Here is a 21316-nt window from a genome sequence, read left to right as displayed (position 1 = left end):
CCCCACCTTTCCGGATGAGCCCCAGACATTACATACACTACAACTTCTCCTGGTAAGTCCCACACACCATAAGTTGATATCAAAGTTATACGGGGCAGCCAGGGAAGAGAAAGTTACTGGGAACCATGTAAGCAAAGATAGATGGAACACAAGACTGAATCCTCCACTCACACACAAGGAGTGGGAATGGTGTTGTAAGCTAACTGGTGCATATACCTCAAATAGCAACTTACGTATATTTAATTTTAAGTATGTGCAGCAGGCGTATCACACACCAGTCAAGCTGTTTAAATGCGGTCTCCGGGATAACGATAACTGTAAAAGATGTGGGATGGCTGGCGTCGATTTCTGGCTTCTGGCCTGAGTGTGTGACCAGGTGGCCAAGTTTTGGGCAGGGGGTGACTGAAAAGATCGGGGTGATGTCCAGTGTTTCTATACACCTTGTACCCACCTCACCGGTCTGTTGCATGTCACACCACAATTGAAGGGCACCATTGGCAAATATGTAAGAGTGGCTCTATTGATGGCAAAGAGAAGAATGGCAATGACATGGGAAGGCTCGCTTGCACCTCGAATAGATCACTGGATTAAAGACCTTGTGTATTGTAGGGAGAATCTCGAACTCGATGCTGAGGAGTTTCCATCAACGTCGAAACTGAAAGACATTTGAGAGCAATTAGTGCAATATCTATGGGCAAAAGATCAGGATGCCACAACTTTAACGGGGGATGGATAAATCGAACTGTGAATGGCATGCACTGTAACAAGTAAGAAGGATCACCAAAATGCATCTATGCACAAAAATGTAATGAATTGGTTGATCACGGGGGGTTTCTGTTTGATTGTTATGTATTACAGTTGGAAGACGATACAATATACGCTGACTGATTCTGTATGTTGTGTGGAAACCCAATAAAAAACTAAATAGGGGGCGTGGCTACGAGCGTCAAGGTGGCGGTCGCACCTTAGGTGTGCTCCGGACCCCTCCGTCATCTGCTCTGCCATCCACTGCCATTGGGATCGCCTGATAACCTGTGCCACATATCTTGCTGCCTGGGGGCCTCCGGAGCTCCATCTGGGGCGCTTGGCGCTGACTTGGGATCGTGTGGGCTGCCCTGGTCTCTTGGATCCGCTGCGCGGCATCCCTCAAGATGGCGGCTGCCGCCGCGGTGATCACAGCACCGCTTGGATGAAAATGGGGGCTTCCCTCCGTGTCGCAGGACCTGGCTGAGCTCCCCTCCTGAAGGACCTGGCCGCCCTGAGTTCCCACGCGCTGGGTTGCACGGAGCGACAGCGGCGACATGAGCTGCATACTGAGTGGTGGAGGATTAGTAGCATCTGGTGACCGGCAGCGCCCTCGTCCTTGGGTTGTCTGTGCCCCTGTGCCCGCTTGCTGTGACCCTTTTGGACCAGCGTGAGGGGGACCGTGAGCGATAGTGCCTCTTCTGCTGCCCCCGAGGCCTGGCCTGACCTTGCCAGCACTGCGGACCTACTGGGGGAAAAGATTCATGGTTCCTTCTGTTGGCGCTGTGTGCGGCTGGGGGTGAGGCGCCACCCCCTGCTGTTCCCAGAGGCCCGGACTGACGCAGGCATCGTGGGCCCCATCGCTGGCACGGCCCACTGCGGCGGGGGTCCCTGGTCGGATCTGGGCTTGATTTGGCAGTGCTGGTGCCGTGGGTTTCCGCCGGACTTGGGGACTGTAGGGAGCAGTATCTCATCATTGCCCCTCGGTGCCCAGACAGACATCAGGGCCGTGGGCTCCCGCCTGCCGTGCGAGTTGCTAGAGTGGTGATCTCGAGTTGCCCCGAGTCCCTGGCGGACATCACGTGTTGTGGCCTGCCGCCTGCTGGGCGGCCTGCTGAGGACGGCCTCCCCAGTCACCCCCTGGGCCCTAGCAGCCACCATTGCACTTGTGGCCCTTCTTCAGCTTTGAGGCCCACCGGGAGTAGAGAACTTCCGACATCTGCGTGGGAGTGGCCTGCACCCAGCCTGATCAGCCCTGCTGAGCCCTAGCCGCTGCTGCGGGCGCCGGTGGCTGCCGGTTGGTGGTCTACGACGGGCGGAGTGCCCCTGCGAACTGGCCTGGAGGTAAGGATTGGGGGTGCGGGGGCATCTGAGCTGGGGTGAGGATTCGGTCATCGATCGGGCGGAAAGCAGGGTGCCCTTGGGTAGCACGGCACCTCTTCCGCCTCCTTCCCCCACCACAGACATGCCTCCTACGACCTGCGGCGGAGGTGCACTTGTCCCATGGGGTGGTGGCGGCGGCGAGGCCTGCTGGGCCTCCCCTCTCTGGGCCTGGGGTGTGGACGGAATTGCTCGCATGGTGGTCTGAAGACTCCCTGGGGGCGAGACCATAGCTTTGTGTGGCGGTGCCTGTGTTGCCTCCTAATCCTTTCCTTGAGCTTGTCCCGGATCGTTGGTCATTGCTGCACTCATGGGATCTTCTGCCTGTAGGGTGTGGGATGGGAGAGGGGTTGAGGGGGTGGGACCGTTGTCCCATGTTTTGTTATTGTTTACTACTGTTTTGCTGCGCCAACACCCACAGGACACTCGGATCTACCCCTTTATGGGACCACTATCCATGGTCCGTCCCAAGACACGCTTTTGCAGCTGCTCCGGGCCCCGCATTCTTTAACGCGGTCTCCACCCCGCTTCTCGACACGACAGGTGTCGCAAGCAAAAAACACTGACAAACTGGGCCTTTACCATGCATCGCAAAGGCCCAGTGATTCAGCCCAGTTTGTCAGTGTTTTTTACCCACATGCAGTTCACGCACACCACTCGCAGGCATGCATAGATGCAATTTTCATTCTGTCTATGGACTGCACCACCATCCAAGACATCCAAATACTCCTGTGAGGTATCTCCGACCATTCCCCACTGCTCCTTAGTACAGGGACTCCTCCCCCTTACTCGCACCCAGTGGGGCGGTTGAACGCTTGGTTCCTTCAGGACAAGGAATTCAAGAAGGTGGTGGGATCAGAACTGAAGCAGTACTTCGCCACCAACGTGGGGTTGGTTTCTTCCCCGGGTACCCTGTGGGAGGCGGGCAAGGCCATTATTCGTGGATATGCCAAAGGCCACATAAAACATCCGTGGCAGGCCCAACTGCTGCAAATCACCTCACTAGAGGCACAAGCACTGCGCCTTGAGCAATCCCCCTCTACTGATGGCGACACAGCTCACGAGCGGCACCTCACGAACATTCGAGCTGAAATCAAGCAGCTCTTGTTGGAGGCCGCCAAGCTCCTGTGGAGATCTTCAGTGGCCAGAGTTTATGGCTGGGGTGATAAAAAACGTCACAATCGTGCATAGGCTCGCCCCATATCCCAGAGCGAACTGCATTATCCCAGAAGTGCTGGATCAAGAGGGGTCGACAACGGTTCCCGGTGGCTATGGCCGGCGCTTTTGCCGCCTTCTACCGTCACCTTTATGGCAAACTAACCCGGGCATGGTCGCTCGTCGAGCTTATGGACGCCGGAGATGCCCACCTCCCTCAGCTGGATTCTACTGCTTAAGCCGTACTTGACCACCCAATCTCCCACAACGAGACTAATGAGGCTATTGCTTACACCTCGTCGGGTAAGACTCCTGGCCCTAGATGGTCACCACTTCCGCTAAACTCCGCTTGATCCAATTATACTATTTGCATACGGCCTACTTAACCACGAAGCGCCTACATCGAGCTGGCTTCTCCCCACCCGCCTCGTGTGCAAGATGTGGTCAAGATCCGGCCGACTTCTTCCACATGGTGTGGGCATGTCCCCAACTAGCTCAGTTCTGGGGTGAGATCGAAAGTGAACTGACTGAGGTCCTGCGGTGGGAGGTTCCTCACGATCCACGCCACTCCCTTCTCGGGATTACAGATGGACTAGACTGATCCAGAAACGAGAAATTACTTTACAACACAGCCATGGTTGTGGCCAAGCGGGACATAGCCGCCTCCTGGAAGCTTCCCACGCCACCAGGTTCTGAGATATGGCGAAGGAGGGTGTGGGGCAAATGGCTGGGTGCCATGGTGTAGCCTGAACTCTATACATGATGTTTGTACTGAATGCTGCAAGGTGGGGTTTAAAAACAATGGCTTTGCTCTGTTAAGTGTCTTGTGTCACTATTGGTGTTATCCAATATCGTATTGCTGGTGCTTGTTCTTTGTAAAAACAATACAATTGTTTATCAAAATAAATAAACAAATAACCATTCACACTGCAAATATATCACTTGATAAATAAATCCTAAGAATCGGTGCAAATCAGGGTGGATATGGGAAGATACACATCCTATTAAAAGAGAAATTGATGTAAAATAAAAAAATGCTATCCTCATTTTTAGGCTACTGTAATCATAATTGCCTGCACATACATTATGATCCAAATGACGCCGACCTATAACCCTCTCCTGGACTATACAAAAGAAGCATTCATCAAGTCTGTAATAGTATTTAGCACATGTGAAATTCAGTTAACAAGACACTTAAACCACTGTTTTGTAAACGTTTCTGCCCATGGAAATTAGCTGTGTATCTGCTGTGCTACTTTAAAAAGGATAACGTAGAACAAATAGCACACTTGGTAGGTACGAGAGTCTGACAAACCAAAGAATACAAAAACATGTAAAGTTAAATAGCAAAAAGAACAACTATTAATGAGAAGGTTTGTGGAAAGAAAGGAATATGCTACTTACCAGTATGCATCTGTTCTTGGCATAGAGGGCTGCAGAGTGGTACATTTATGAATAGATCGCCATCTGGTGTTGGGCTCGGATGATTGCACTTTGTTTTTCTTCTGGAGAAGTCTTTGTCGTCATAGATGATGACTCCTCTCGGTGTTAGTGCGCATGGGCATCGGCTCCATCCTTAGATTGTTTTGCCATAGTAGGGTTAGATGGAGTAGTGTAGTATATTACATAAAGATATGCCCATGTAAGTGTATCTAAATAAGATAATGTTGGGACAGACACAGGTTTCCGGGGAGGCAGGGAGGGCATGTACCACTCTGCAGCCCTCTATGCCAAGAACAGATGCATACTGGTAAGTAGCATATTCCGTTCGAGGCATATGGGCTGCAGATGGTACATTTATGAATAGATTGTAAAGCAGTTACCTCCCTAGCGGTGGTCACCCGTGTCTGTCGCAACTGTCTGAAATAGAGTTTTTAATACAGCTTGGCCCACCCTGGCTTGTTGTGCAGCCTGTACATCAACACAGTAGTGCTTTGTGAATGTATGTGGTGTAGACCAAGTTGCTGCTCTACATATGTCATCTAGGGGAATGTTCCCTAAGAATGCCATAGATGCTCCTAGTTTTCGTGTAGAATGAGCTCTAGGAGGAACAGTTAATGTTCTCTTTGCTTTAATGTAACATATTTGAATACATCTTACAATCCATCTTGCGATGCCTGCTTTAGAGATAGGATTGCCCTTATGTGTTGAGGAAAATGCTACAAATAGTTGTTTAGTTTTCCTGAAGTTTTGTGTTCTTTCTATGTAGTACAAAATGGCTCTTTTGACATCTAGTGTATGTAGAGCCCTTTCTGCCACCGTCTGTGGCTTTGGAAAGAAGACTGGTAGTTCCACTGGCTGATTGATGTGGAATGCTGAAATTACTTTAGGCAAGAACTTTGGGTTTGTTCTAAGAACCACTTTATTCTGGTGTAACTAAGAATGGTTCTTGTATTGTCAATGCCTGTAATTCACTTACTCTCCTGAGTGAGGTAATGGCTATAAGGAAAGCCACCTTCCATGTAAGGAATTGTATTTCGCACCTATGCATAGGTTCGAAGGGTGGCCCAATTAGTCTGGTGAGTACTACGTTGAGGTTCCAGACTGGGGAAGGTGGTAATCTTGGTGGAATGACTCTTTTAAGTCCTTCCATGAATGCTTTTATCGCTGGTACTCTGAACAGTGATATGTGCTGCCTGTTTTGTAGGTACGCTGCTATAGCTGCTAGATGTACTCTGATAGATGTGTACGCTAGATTACATTGCTGTAAGTGTAATAAGTAGCAAATAATCTCCCTTGTTGATACGTCCAGAGGGTTGATATTGTTATTAGTACAGTGTATAGCAAACCTCTTCCACTTAGCTGCATAGCATGCTCTGGTGGTTGGACGTCTCGCTTGTTTAATTATCTCCATGCAATTTGGGGGTAGATCTAAGTACCCAAATTCTAGGATCTCAGGAGCCAGATCGCTAAGTTCAATTGAGTTGGATCTGGGTGCATTATTTCTCCATGGTTCTGTGTAAGGTGCATGGGTAGAATTTGTAGCTTTTGATGTGGCACTTGTGAGAGTTGCAGGAGCGTGGTGAACCACGGCTGTCTTGCCCACGTGGGTGCTACTAGTATCATGGTCATTGAATGTTGTTGCAGCTTCCTGACCACTAATGGGATTAGTGGGAGAGGGGGAAAAGCGTATGCAAATTTGTTGGACCAATTTATCCATAACGCATTGCCCTGCGACAGGTGATGTGGGTACCTGGACGCGAAGCTTTGGCATTTTGCGTTCTGATGAGTGGCAAAGAGGTCTATCTCTGGTTGTCCCCATCTTTTGAAGAATGGCTGCAGTATTTGGTGGTGCAGTTCCCATTCGTGTATTTGTTCCGACTGTCTGCTTAAGATGTCTGCTATCTGGTTTTGGACTCCTGGTAGGTGTTCTGCTAACAGATAGATGTTTTGAGGAATGGCCCATCTCCAAATTTCCTGTGCTAGTCTGGATAGTTGGAGAGAGTGCGTCCCCCCCTGTTTTTGAATATAATACATTGCTGTCATGTTGTCTGTTCTGATCAGGACTGCTTTGTTGGTAACATGTATTTGGAAGGCTTTCAATGCTAGAAATACTGCTAGTAGTTCTAGATGATTGATGTGCAGTCTTCTTTCCTGCACACTCCACCTTCCTTGTACTGTGTATTTGTCCATATGTGCTCCCCATCCGGTGAGCGATGCGTCCGCTGTTATTGTCACCTGTGGAATTGGTTCTAGGAACGACCGCCCCTTGGCAATGTTTGTTGTGTTCCACCACTTCAGAGAGCGGTGTGTGCGGTCGTCTACCAACACCAGATCTGTAATCTGCCCTTGAGCCTGATTCCACTGTGTCGCTAAGCATTCTTGTAGCGGACGCATTTGTAGTTTGGCATATGGTATTAGCAGTATGCAGGATGACATCATCCCTAATAGCTGCATGAACACTCTTGCTGGTAGTGAGTGCTGTGGCTGGAATCTTTGAATGACTGTAAGCATTGTTTGGATCCTGACTGGGTTGGGGTATACTTTGGCTTTTTCTGTGTCTATAGTAGCCCCCAGATATTGTTGAACCTTGTTTGGTTGTAGGTGTGACTTTGTGTAGTTCACCGTGAATCCTAGCTGGTGTAGTAGCTGAATTGTCTTTTGTGTGTTTCGAAGACATTCCTCTTGTGACCTGGCCTTTATTAGCCAGTCGTCCAAGTATGGGAAGACATGAATTTGTTGTCTTCTTAGGTGAGCTGCCACCACTGCCAGGCATTTTGTGAACACTCTTGGTGCCGTTGTGACACCAAACGGAAGGACTTTGAACTGATAATGTTGTCCTTCTACCACAAACCTGAGGTATTTCCTGTGGGCTTTGTGAATTGGGATATGAAAGTAAGCGTCTTTTAGATCCAGTGTAGAAAGAAAGTCCCCTTCCTTCAGTAAAGGAAGTACCTGTTGGAGCGTGACCATGTGGAAATGTTCCGAATTTATGTATGCGTTGAGAGGTCTTAGGTCCAGTATCGGCCTTAGAGACCCATCCTTTTTGGGAATTAGGAAGTATAGGGAGTATACTCCTGTTCCTTGTTGATGTTGTGGAACCTTCTCTATGGCATGCTTTTCTAGCAGGGATAGTACTTCCTGCTTTAACAGTGTTATGTGATCTTTTTTCATTGGACGCTGTTTGGGGGGGATGTTTGGTGGGGTAGATGTGAGTTCCAGGCAATAACCATGTTGGATAATTTGTCTCACCCACCTGTCTGATGTGATGTTTTCCCAGACAGGTAGGAACTGTGACAGGCGTCCCCCGACCGGTGTTATATGGTCTGGGGGGAGCTGTATGAAGTCACTGCTTTGGGGTTGGAGAGTTGCGGTTGTTGTTGTTTCCGCGACCTCTACCCTTGTTGTTGTTACCTCTGTAGCCACCTCTAGAATTACCTCTGGGTGATGTAGGTGTAAAAGAGGTTTGTTGCTGGCTTGTACCAGTATTTTTGGATCCTCCTCTATAGGTGGACCTACGAAAGGAACCTCTTTGTGTCGGCTGTTGCAATGCTCCCATTGATTTAGCCGTTTCGGTATCCTTCTTCATCTTTTCTAAGGCCTCATCTGTCCCTGTGCCGAAAAGTGTTTTCCCATCAAAAGGTTGGTTCAGTAACGATGTTTGTACTTCTTGTTTGAACCCTGATACTCTGAGCCATGCATGTCTCCTTAACATGATGCTTGTGTTTGTAGATCTTGCCGCAGTGTCTGCTGCGTCTAGGGCGCACTTTATTGAAGTGTTAGTAATTAACTTTCCTTCTTGTATGAGTTGATCTGCCCTTTTTTGGTGTTCTTTAGGGAGATGTGTGATGAGTTTCTCTAACTCATCATAATGCGCTCTGTCATACCTTGCAAGTAGTGCTTGCGTATTAGCTATGCGCCAGCTGTTTGCTGCTTGAGATGCTACTCTCTTGCCAGATGCATCTATTAGTTTAGACTCTTTGTCAGGAGGTGGAGCTTCTCCTGTAGATAAAGAGTTTGCTCTCTTACGAGCGTTAGTGACCACTAGTGAGTCTAGAGGAATTTGCCCTTTAATGTATATTGGGTCTTTTGGAGCTGCCCTATATTTTTTATCGATTCTTGGGTTCAGTACCCTAGCCCTCACTGGGTCTTTGAATATCTCTGATGTATGACTGAGAAGGCCCTTCAGCATTGGTAGTGTTCCTGATGTTCTTTGTGCAGTAGGTAGTGTTTCTAATAAGAAATCCTCTATTTGAGGTTCTGCATGTAGTTCTACCTTATGATATGTTGCTGCTCTATTAATGAGTTGTGCAAAACCAGTGTTATCATCAGGAGGTGAAGGTTTTGAGGGATACAATTCAGGGTCATTATTATCTGACCCTACATTATACTCTTCCCATGGGTCTGCCTCCTCTGGGATTGTGTCTTCATCATCCCCAGGATGTTCCCCTTCCCCTGTGTCACTCTCTACATCTGTTGTTGGTGTAGATGGTCGTGTGGGAGGAATATTTGGCCTATTGTGAGGAAGAGGAGAAGATGGTGTGTGTCTGGGTTTTGGAGAAGGGGGAGGAGTTGTATTCGTCCCCATTGTTCTCTTCTTCCGATGAGTCTTGTCGTCCGAATGTTCATTCTTCCTCTTTTTAGGTAGTTCTGTGACTACCTTGCCAGTCTTTGGGTCAATAAACAGAGTCTTTTGTTTAGGATCAGTCCCGTGTTCCTGTATCGGTACCGCAGTTTTCGGTTCCGAAAGGTGTTTTTTCTTTTGAATGTCCATTTGTGTTTTCGGTACCGAGATTTTATTCGGATCCGATTTCTTCGGTATCGAAGATGTCCCCGGTGTCGAGGGTGTTTTCGACGCCGAAACGTGCTTCGGTGTCGCATGGACTGCTTCGACTTCGAGCTTTCCTTGACTTGGAGCTTCGGTGTCGATGTGGTCCGTTTATCGGAACCGGAACCACCATGATGGGAGACCGAGTGTTTCGGTTTCTGTTTCGTTGCCGGGCTCGAAGGCGGGGCGTTGGAAACTTTTTTCGGTTGTCTGACCGGGCTCGAAGGCGGGGTCGATACCGTGTGGGGTCTGTTTTTTGGTAAAGGGACGTCGTCACTCACGGTTTGTTGGACGTCGATTTCCTCGACGTCGGACTCGTCCGCTTCAGACCCCGCCTCATCGGCCTCTTCTTCCTCCTCTTCTGGGTGCTGGTCCTCAAACAGCTCCGGGATTGCTTGTGACTGCATTCTCGATACCTCGTGTCTTCGGGCTCGACGGTTTCTAATCGTCGATTTTGAAGAGAACGCTGCACAGGCCTCACAGTCCCTGGATTCGTGTTCAGGGGACAAGCAGAGGTTGCACACCTCGTGTAGGTCCTTGTGTGGGAACTTAGCACCACACGTTGGACATTTTTTGAATGGAGTCCTTTCCATGGACCCCGGGCTGGACTACGTCGAGTTTCTCGTTGTCGTCGTCCTTCGAACCGCGTCGGTATGGAGTGAAGTCGCGTTCGATAACGATACCGTTGATTTGGAAATGGGTACGCGCCGGTTATAACCTTCTTTGTTGAAGTCGGTCCGGAGCGCCTCGATCCTCATCCGAACCCGATGGCGGAAAAAAACAATCTAAGGATGGAGCCGATGCCCATGCGCACTAACACCGAGAGGAGGAGTCATCTATGACGACAAAGACTTCTCCAGAAGAAAAACAAAGTGCAATCATCCGAGCCCAACACCAGATGGCGATCTATTCATAAATGTACCATCTGCAGCCCATATGCCTCGAACATATATTACCAGTAACTGGCTGATGAATATAAAACGTAATTAAGTACGGAGGGTTTACCCAAAAAATATATGTGATTGTACAAAAATGTTCGATTACTTCAAGTCCGCGAGATTTCACCAGAATTTCTGTAATTTATGCACCTTTTCATCGATTTGAGCACGATTTTTCTTACAAGTCTATAATCTTGTATTAGACCTCATCAACTAGTGACCCATTTATAAAGTTGGCCATAAAGGAGTATAGAGCAAAAAGAAAATCTGTCTTGCCTTTTTCTTTTTTATCTGCATTCCACTTCAGGAAAAGCTTCATAAAGTCTGCAATAACCGATACAGCATGTAATTGTGCTAATCACAACAGATGTGCAAACGCCAGAGAAACAAGGCTACACCCGTGCAAACAAGGTGCTGAAACCCGTTTTTGAAAAGGCACACTATACACATAATACAGGCAGGCTAGCAACAACGAAAGTCTGCTGAATGTGGACACTGGCAGTCGCACAATGCATTGCAGGAAACTGCAAATGTTACGTTAGCTTCATGCTACTTCAAGGTTAGAAACATGAAGTGAACAACCAACCTCGTTCTTTTGATTTTCTCTCTTGATCCCGCTCTCTACTTTTGCTCCCGTGCTTGTGACTTCTGTGATCCCGACTTTTAGATCTTCTGTCCCGACTGCGAGACCTATGTTTTCTCTCTCCTCTATCATGACTTCTTTGGCTATCTCTGCTTCTAAAAACAAAAGTGCAGATGATATCGGGTACATATATAAAACACATGTTTACTATGTCGTCATTAACTTAACGGATTTCCTTATGTTATCTTGTATATTTGTATATACAAATATATAATATATATACACACACACACTCGCACACACTACATGTGTGTATCTCTTACTGCTTGAGTACAAGGCACATTCGTTCAACTCACTTTGTTCATAACCGATGGCTAATACTTACTGTTTTTGTACGATGTATTATAAAATGCATACAAAACTTTTTTTGAGTGCAGGATTCATCGCTTTGTATTAGGCACCACTGTACTTAATATATAACTCAAACCTGGGGAGAGGGGTTGGCCTAACGGCTAAGGCGCTCGACCTCGGGTTCGAGTCTCGGTAACGACGCCAAAAACCCCCTGTGATTCTGGGCAAATCACTTAATCTCCCCGTGCCTTAAAAAATGAAAGTGTCTCCTCATGTAACGTAACTTGTGCTATGTAAAGCGCTCTGATAACTGATTCGGTTCGGTTCTAGTTCGCGCTATATAAAACTGAAAAAGAAAAAAAAAACCCTAGTGATCTTCGGGTAACCCTTGTGTTATAGACCAATTTGAAGATTAGCTGCATGTGACATCGCCCCTCACATCACATACAACTTTCTTCAGTAAGGGTTCCCTCCTAGATCCATAACGCTAAGAATTATTCTGTGCTCTAGGCTGGACCTTAAAAGCAAAAAAAATAAAGGAAGACCATCAACTAATTGAACCAGTGCCTGTCGGTAAGATTTATCTACAGAGAATTGGGCTTACTTCTGAAGAATGGATCCACCCTCACTTTTCTGTTTTACCTCAGTTTTGGTTACCCCGACTTGACAGATCACAACTTTGGAACAACCCTGTATTTCCTCACAAGTTTTTGGGGAGTTTTTTTTCATCTCACAGATTTATTTTCGACATTTTGCCTACTGCTCTTTTTTCTGATTTTAGCTTGATCTCCGACGTTCTCTCTGAGGAAATGCAGCCAGTGGGAAGAGAAGATGTCTAAATAACATAGGCACTCCCAAGTGCTAATATTGCCAGCCCCATGACTATGATATTTTCACCTGTAGACATTGCATTATATCTGGGAAAGACAGTTGAAGCTATTTTCTCGTCAGCGTTGTTTGAACCCCATTTATTTTATTTATTTATTTATTTATTGCGTGATTTAAAAAACCATTGCAAATACAAAACTTTAAAAAAAAAAAGAAGATGTCAAGATTTCATTTAAAATGTCATAAATCATAAAAACCAGCAATAACATCATAAAACCAGTAGGGGTAGCAATAACAGGTGAAGCTTATGTAACATTATGCCAATGGGGAATCGCATGCTGTTGGCGCCTCACTGAGTTTAACAGCACGCTCCATGAATTTAACTAGGGCACAGTTTAATTTAGTGTTCCTAGGATCAAAGCAGGCCAGGACTGCTGCTCTACAGCTTCTGATCATTTGTATGTTCCAAAGAGGCTTGAGCAGGCCCCGTCTCTCGGTCAGCAGTTTTGGGCACAAGCAGACAATGTGTGCAATGTCTTCTTTATGGTTCCCACACAGTCGGCATAGGTCACGTCCGAACTCTCTTCCATTTTGGCCAATGAGTCAGCAAGTTGATAACTCCCAGTCTCAACTTTAAGAAACTTAATTTGGTTCGTACACTAAAAGATATGGTAAGGTACGGCTGTGGGATTAGCAGGGCATAGGATTGAAGGGTCATCCACCCATGACTTCTTTTTGCTAGTGTAGCTTTATCTTCCAAAGTTGATAGATGTTTGGTACTAATTTTCGCTAGCCTTTTGAATTCCATTTGACTAGCGTGCAAGTTCCAGAGGTCATTTAGGCATCGGGTTGTTAGACCTTTTGACCAGTAGTCGTGTCCTGCTCGCCATGAGTTATTGTCAATACTGGCCCACAGGTGGTGCCCTAGACTTCCCTCCTTTGATAGCCTCAATTTGTGACAGCACACTAGAAAGTACATCGCTCTAGCCAGTGATTGCTTGCAGATGCCTAGTTCCAACCTAATTTGTGCCGGTGATGTATGGGTTGGTAATTTAAACACTGATCTATGGATCTTAGAAATGATTGTGTCCAGTTGGCAACTGTCCAATCCTTTTAGAGCTTCACTACCGTAGGTTAGGGTGGGAATAATTTTTGCCTGAGCGGCCAGTAGTGTAGGTGCAAGAGTTGGGCCTTGCATCTTCTTTTGAATTAATCCAATTGCAAACGCAAGTGCCGCACCCTTCCTTTTTTGTTCTTCAAGGTGGGATTTGTATTTTTCATTATTGTTAAAAGTGACTCCGAGGTACCTCTGGCAGTTTGATTCAGCGATGGTTTCATTATTCAAGGTCCAGCACTGTTTCTTAGCTTTCCTTGGATGAATTGCTAGGATTTTCGTCTTCCTGTTGTTAATTTGAAGTTCGTTATTGTTTGAATATTCCAAGATAGCATCCAGGAGCCTTTGCATTCCGATATTTGTTTTAGTTAGCAGGACCACGTCATCAGCGTAAAGTAGATTTGTCAACAAAAGACCAGATAGTTTGGGAGCATGGGAATTGACCTTATTGAGGACTTCGGGCAGGTCGGCTAGAAATAGATTAAAAAGTGTCGGGGCCAAGACGCAGCCCTGTTTGAGGCCTCTTTTCGTCAGAATAGGGCGGGATAGTCTTGAGCCATCCCCGATCTTAATCTTGACCCATGTGTCCTGGTGTAAAAGTTGTATGGCTCTTAGGAGGTCCGCTGGAATGTTAAGTCTAGCCAACTTCTGCCAAAGTTTACTTCTGTTAACGTTATCGAAGGCCGCTTGAAAGTCAATAAATCCCATATAGAGTGGGCAAGAACAGAACTTCGCTTGATCAAGCAGGCAAGAGAGGGTCATAAGATTGACGGAGGTCCCAGTGTTTTTTCTGAAGCCTGTTTGGTTCGGAGGAATTATCGAGTTGTCATCCGCCCATGCCCTGAGTGCGTTAAGCAACATTCCTGCAAAATACTTTGCTTCATTGTCAATAAGTGTGATGAGGCGATAGTTCCCTGGGGATTTTTTATCCCCTCCTTTGAAGATCGGTGCGAGGATTGATCCACGCCAGGAGGGCGGTATGATGTTATTTTGCAGGCTTGAAGTGAAAAGGGTGCTTAGGTTCGCAGCCCAAAAGGTTGCGTCTTCCTTAAATAGAGCTTGAGGTTTTCCGCCTGGGCCAGGAGCACCATCCTTCCGTCCCTTTTTTATAATTTTTTCTATTTCGTCCTTCTGGACTATTATGGAATCAACCCTGCTTTTAGTCGATACTTGCTCTTTTGTTAGTGTCGTTTTGTGATCTGCATAGGGACATTCCTTTGTTGGGGAGTTTACAGTATTTAGAAGTGATGCCCGGACACTCTCTTTTTGTGTTGCTTTGGCCGAGCAGGGTGGACTTAGGTGGGTAATCGCTTCCTGATCGTTGAAGTGAGAATAGAGAAAGTCGACCCACTCTGTCTCAAGTATGCACGAGGAGGCAACTTTAGGTGCGCACCCAGATACGCTATTGATTGTACGCCAGAACCTAGCAGAATTGTGTGTTTTGATGTCATACTGCAGTTTGGACCAGAAAGAGTTCCGTTGGCGTATTCGTAGCTCAAGTTTCGCTTTCTTATGATTGCTTCGGGCCTCTCTCAATTTTGTTAATTTAATGGGATCCATTGGGTCAGTTTTTAAGGCCCGCCTTGCCAGATTCATAGTTCTTATTGCTGATTGTATCTCTGGATTCGAGCGGGATGTATGTTTTTGTCCGGTTTGGATTGTGAGCGTTATTGGTTTTGCAAATCTGTCAATGAGTTCGGTTGCAAATATTGACCAGTTGGTGATTATATTTTCTGGGCTCCTACTTTGGCGGTCAATTATTAGTTTGGCCTCTGTTGATACTAATTGAAGATTCTTGGGGGAGCATTTGATTCGTTTGAGGTTGATTGTAATACTCTCAGATGGCAAAGCCCTTTCTTCTTCATGTTGCTTGTGACCGGTCCACAGCATAATTTCTTGGGGACAATGGTCACTTTCCGTTCTGTTTCCAAGACAATAACCTGCTATTTGATGGAGCAATGAGAGGCTAACAAAGGTATAGTCAATTAGTGAAGTGCCTTTTTTCGATAGATATGAAAATCGAGGAGGCTTGTCGGAGGAAAAACGCCCGTTTAATGCTCTAAGACCGAGGTTTTAAAGGTTGCCTTGTAGAGAGCTTCCATAGGGATCGATCTTGTGCCGTCCAGGCCGATCCTGCTGTGGTATCACCCAGATGCTGTCGTGTGATTTGGTGACCTCATTTTTTTGGAGGTCTGACATTAACCACATGTTAAAGTCACCAGTGAATAGAATTTCTGAATTTAGAGGGCCTGTTTGCGCTCTCACTACTGACGCTGTGGCTTCTTATACAAAGGATTTCCTTGATGCTGTATTTGGACGGACGTAGGCGTTCATTAAGATCAGTCTCCGACTTTGGCCATTGCTCGAAGCGTGTGAGATTCCCACACACTGGAGACTATATGATGAGCCCGAGAGGTCCCAGGAGGTGACTGCATTTTTTGTTGATATGTAGACTGCAAGGCCGCCACTCCCTCTTCCTGGACGGTTAAGTTTGTTTGCTGGAATGTGATGAATTTTGAAGCCTTCTAGGTGCTGCGGTAACATTAGCCAAGTCTCTTGTAGTAACAGTATATCAAAACCTTGAAAGTAGGAAATTGTGGCGTCGTTCTCAAGTTTACTTGTTAGACCGTTAATGTTCCATGAACAGATTTTTAAAGGAGTCATGACATTGCGGTCTTCCCTGTTGGACTGTCAACGTAAGAGGCGGGTTGTGTTCAGGGCGCCAGCCAACCATGACCATGTGCCGGCCTCGTCCTGATTCCTGGTTGGTGTGATCCTGTCGTCTCTTGCTTTCCTCACTGTGTGGACGGGAGTGGGTGTTTTGTTACGTGCGCCCCTAAGGACGGAGTATACTGAACCCCTCCCTGCACGACTGTGTTCCTCACCACGGCTTGCCTGTAAGACGTGTGGATAACCCGCTTCCCTGCCCGGTTGAATCAGTATTCCCCATTGCTTGAAGGTGTTGATTGCCCCATGAATGCTGTTCATTGCCTCTGCGGTGCGCCAGGTGACCTTTGTGGATTCGTTAAATTGACCTTGACACGAGGCAATGAATTCGACCGATATTATATCTTGTGAAGTTATTGTGTTTGACAGGCCGGTCGCTTGAATCAGCTTTAAGATGTTACCCCGATTTAGGACGTCATGGCTACCTTTAGACTTGTATTCAGGGTAGAAGATGGTAGAAAGGGCGTCCCCTCTCGGTACTGTGCTGATCGGCCAAGGGATGGCCTCTATTTTATCCGCATAAGACGTTTGAGCACCCTTTAACAGGGGGCCTGTGGGAAGGGCCTCGTTTTGCACGGTATCAAGCCTTTCATTATTTACTTGACCGGAGGCCCATTTAGCACTTGCCGAGCGTGTGCCCTGTTGGTTGTTGGCACAGTTAACCGTGCCTACCTGCATTAGCATGGGGCCTCCAGGCTTCGTTGTCTCAAAACTTGATGTGTGGTTCTCGGCCTTTTCGTTCTGCTTGATAGGTATGTTTGGGGGAGCCGTGTTGGCAGTAGTTTTATCTTCTTTTACGCCACTGGGGACACATTTCCCTAGAGGTGACATTAATGATTTCTTTATTATTGGCGAGCAGGAATTGTCACTCTTCCTACTATCACTATCCTGGATGGATGGTTGATCTACCGTTGTAATTACTGGATCGGAGGAGTTTTTTTGATGTCTCCTAAGGCTCCTGGTCGTCTAAGGGTGTTGAACATCGGATAGAGATTTAAGATTTGTTTGCTCCTTATAATTTTGTTGCGACCTTTCCGCTTTCTTTGTCTTTTCACTTTTCCCACTGGTGCACCCTCGTCTTGTTCAATTGGAGAAGGAAGGGTGGAATTTGCTCTGCCGGTGCCCTGGGGAAATTGCTGTTCAATCCTTCCGCAACCATGCACCGCTATCTCTTTGAGTCGTGTGGAGTTGATGCCTACTTCCCCTCTTGGCCTTAAGTTAGAGCCTGATTGTCCTTGAGGGTCTTCACTTGGATTTCCTGAATCTGCGTCACTACTATTTCCAGGGATGGGGTTAGCTTTTGCTATTTCTTTAAGGTCTACTACAAGCTTTTCCATTATGCCTGGGAGTGAACAAAGTTTCTCCACTATAGGTGTACAGTCACATCCTTGCTGCGGGCGTCTGCGGCTTCCTGGGCCCGTCTGATCAGGCTGTTTAGATTTGAGATCCTCTCGTCGATTTGGACTACGTACGTTTGTCAGTACAGCGGGGAAGAGTAAATGTAAATGTGTTTGTATTTATATAGCGCACTTCTACCCAAAGGTCTCGTAGCGCTCTATTCATACCGCTGTGGAACCCATCCTGGCTTTCCTGTGAAATGTCCACTCCTGGGCACCCCCAAGGTGAAGCCAGGCATCCAAGCGCTGCTGGGGACGTTGTGGAGATTAAGCAAGCTATTGCCCAGAGTCACAGAGTGGGACCCATGATTAAACTAGGCACTGAGGTGAGAATTATCAGGTCTGGGGAAATTGAGTCCAAGAGCCGCCGAGGCGGGAATTGAACCCTGGTCCCTCTGCATCAGGGTCTGCCGCTCTAACCATTGAGCCACGCTTCTCCACTGTAGCTGTTAATGATGTATGCGGAGGTCATTTAATTTGCTAATCATATTGATGAACGACCATGTTTGTACTGTATTCCTTAAAACTGTTAATAAAAAGATTTTTAAAAAAATATATACGTTTGAACCCTGGAGTCTGTGAAAGGTTAGCTTGACCAGGCCTTTAATGTCTGACTTTAGACCTAGGAGAGATTCACCTGTGAAGTACTTGACTAGGTGGAAACATGCTCCTTCCACCATCTCTGCAGGACTGGCGACCAAGTGAGGTGCCTGTTCAGGCTTACACTCACTGAACTTTGGTGCCTATAAAACCTGAATCCAAACCAGCAAAGTCCAGCTCAACTTCTATAATGCTACCTTAAGACAGGGAACCTGTGCAATACACCAACTAGGTGCCGGAATTCAGACAAGGAATACTTCCTCCCCACTCATTCCTAGGGAGATAATGGAGATGACAGACAGCAGGCTATAAGTAGGAGTATGTAGGTGCAGATGTTGATAACTGGCAATATTTTAAAGGGATCCACAGGAGAATCCTTTTACTTGCAAACCGGGCCACCTAATGATTCCTTCTCCCTTTCTGATCATATGTGCAGCAAAGGAGTCTGCACATGGTTTCGCCCGTTTCCAAGCTGTGTGGCTCTTCTCGAGGCACACAGCTTGGAAACAGGCGAAACCATGTGCATGATTTGCCTTCTCGAGGCACACAGCTTGGAAACAGGCGAAACCATGTGCATGATTTGTCTATAAAGGGAGGTGTTCACGATAGGATCCCCCTCAAATAAAGGAGAGCTGGTATGATTGACACGGGCCTCCTTATGTCATTTTAAGAAAAATGTTCCAGTGTCCTAGCGACGTTTGACCCAACCCTGACGAAATCGCCAGAAGATTTTATGGTGATGAAACATGTCGGCAATGAAGATTTGGTTTTGCATGTATGCAACCGGTTTTAAATTTCTGAGTAAACACACAAGGAAAGCATAAAGTTGGAGAATCTGTGTGGTCTACTACAATTTTATTTTATCCTTGGGTCGTGTTTTGTGGTGATAGTCACAAAAACCCAAAGGGTGTGTTGTTTTTTAATCAATCTGATCACTGTTATTTTTGGACACTCATATATAATTTTTAGCAAAACGGTGGCCGATGATAAGCATGGTGAGTACCAATCAGGAAAGTTCCACTGGTGGTGCGCACGTGAAGTGCCATTTTGCTTTCACCATTTTTTCACATTGTTGGATTATTATAACAAGTATAAGGATGTGTTTGTTTTGGTAAATACACCAAGGTGATCCCTCTAAAAAGCATTAGAAGGGTTTTTGACTGTCATTTGACAAAAGACATATGTTTTAAGAAAAGGGCGTGAAAAGTGGGTTGCTATTACCTTACGAGAAATTGGAGTAATCTACATGTACAGTAAGAGAAAGCTAGTTCACGTCCACATTAAGAAAGAATAAGCCCTAAGGAGCAGGTCTTGTTTGTTTATTGACTTATTGATAGGAGGGCGACCTGGTTCCTTTAACCCTCTATAGTTCCGTATTGATTGTGTAGAGTACTGGGTCCCTGCTGTCCAGGTTCCCAGTACCCGTGTTCTTCCCTAAAAGTGTTCCACAATTGACCCTTCAGGCCCCCTGTAAGTCCCTAGTAAAATGTATCTGAATACCTAGGGCACTGGGACTGAAGACGGTCCCCAGGGGACCTCTCAACTAGGCCATGCAGACTGCCACAGCAGCATGCATGACCTGGTGCAGACAACAAAATGATAAAGTTGACATGACACAATGCCTGTGTGCTGTGCCAACTAGTACTGCCTAAGGCAGAGCTTTCCAAACTCTGTGTCGCGACACGGTACTGTGTCGCCTGCTATGGGCGGATGTGTCACGCGATGACGGGCGGTCTATTTATCGTTAGTGATGCAGTACGGCCACGGAGAAAGGAGAGGGAGACCGTTAGGCGAGCACGTGTGCGCGCGCCCTTTGGTCTGCAGAGTAAAGTATGTTGGCGGCGGATTGTTCCATAAGGCAGAGGTAACTTCAGCCAAATTAATGCTCCTTTGCTGAGCGATAACGTCACTACAATGGAATACGCACCCACCACTAGACGGCAGCCTAATACCGATGAGGTCATTGCTCGAAGACTGCCATTCACTGATCGCTGCAGGTTGGAAAATGGCACTACGTTTAGGAAGAACGGTGATGAGCAGGAGGCTAGCAGTAAGAATGAAGTAATAGTAGTTAGTATCACCTCACATTATCAAAACGGCAAGAATCTCTTGTAAACCAAGCTCACACTCGCTCCGTGTCTGATTCCTCCGGCCTGCACAGCTTCCTCTGAGACCGCCGTACTGCGCCGGGCTCTCTCTGTCTATAGCCAGGACTATAAAGTCGAGCATCGCCTCAGTTTCATCGTCCCCTAGGGCCCAGGTTGCCTTCAACCGCCTCTCAGTCTTCTACGTCAGGTGAGGCCCACTGCTTTCAAGCGCCAGCAGCACCCGCAAATCCAGGCCGCAGCATACACGAGATCCAACCCCCAGGCCCAGATAAACACTTGTAAAGAACAAGTTACTTACCTTGTGGAGAAGTGTGGCTCAATGGTTAGAGCGGCAGACCCTGATGCAGAGGTCTAGCCTGGGACCAGGGTTCAATTCCCCACCTCGGCGGGTCTTGGGCTCAAAAAATTCCAGGGACCTGATAATTCTCGCCTCGGTGCCTATTCCAATCATGGAGTCCCACTCTGCAACTCTGGGCAATAGCTTGCTTAATCTCCACAACGGCCCCCACAACGCTAAGGATGCCTGGCCTCCACCTTGGGGGTGCCCAGGAGTGGACACCTCACAGGGAAAGCCAGGATGGGTTCCACAGCGGTATTCGTACAAGCGCCTTGAGACCCTTGCGGGTGAGTAGTGCGCTATACAAGTATCAATTTACAAGTATCAATTTACCTTCGGTAACACTTTCTGGTGGATACAGTATCTGCCTGTGGATTCCTCACCTTGTGAATATCCCCCTGCGTCAGCACCATTCGGAAATTCTTTTTGTAGCTTCGCGACGACGTCACAGAAGCACGACATCGCGCGCGGCTCTGCTGATGTCACAGACTCCTTAATAGGCCCACGTCGGCGTGATGACATCAGTTCCGCCCTTTTTTCCGTGCCTTCGAGGCACACGGACGGATCAACAACAGTAGATATACACACAATGTACACAGTACCAAATATTTAAAGTAACATATACGATGTGTAGTCAATGCAGGAAAGCAATTATGATAACACATTTCCATTGACAATAAAATATTTACATTACACTAAATCAGGTATAGAAGAGTGGACAACGGGGAGGCGGGTGGGTCAGTGAGGAATCCACAGGCAGATACTGTATCCACCAGAAAAAGCGTT

General features: G+C 46.9%; 1 protein-coding gene across 3 annotated transcripts in view; it reads right to left on the bottom strand.

Annotated features, from left to right (window-relative positions):
* The window catches only part of LUC7L3 (LUC7 like 3 pre-mRNA splicing factor), a 381484-nt gene that overhangs the window by 132294 nt on the left and 227874 nt on the right, over nt 1-21316 (bottom strand). For all 3 annotated transcript variants that reach the window (XM_078654427.1, XM_078654426.1, XM_078654425.1), the window contains exon 9: nt 11072-11223. In XM_078654427.1, the coding sequence (XP_078510553.1) occupies nt 11072-11223 (152 nt within the window). The remainder of the gene's footprint in view (nt 1-11071; nt 11224-21316) is intronic.

This window comes from Lissotriton helveticus, chromosome 7, assembly GCF_964261635.1.
Source record: "Lissotriton helveticus chromosome 7, aLisHel1.1, whole genome shotgun sequence".
NCBI lineage: Eukaryota > Metazoa > Chordata > Amphibia > Caudata > Salamandridae > Lissotriton > Lissotriton helveticus.
Note: the sequence above shows the minus strand (reverse complement) of the source record. Positions and strands in the feature narration are given on the sequence as shown.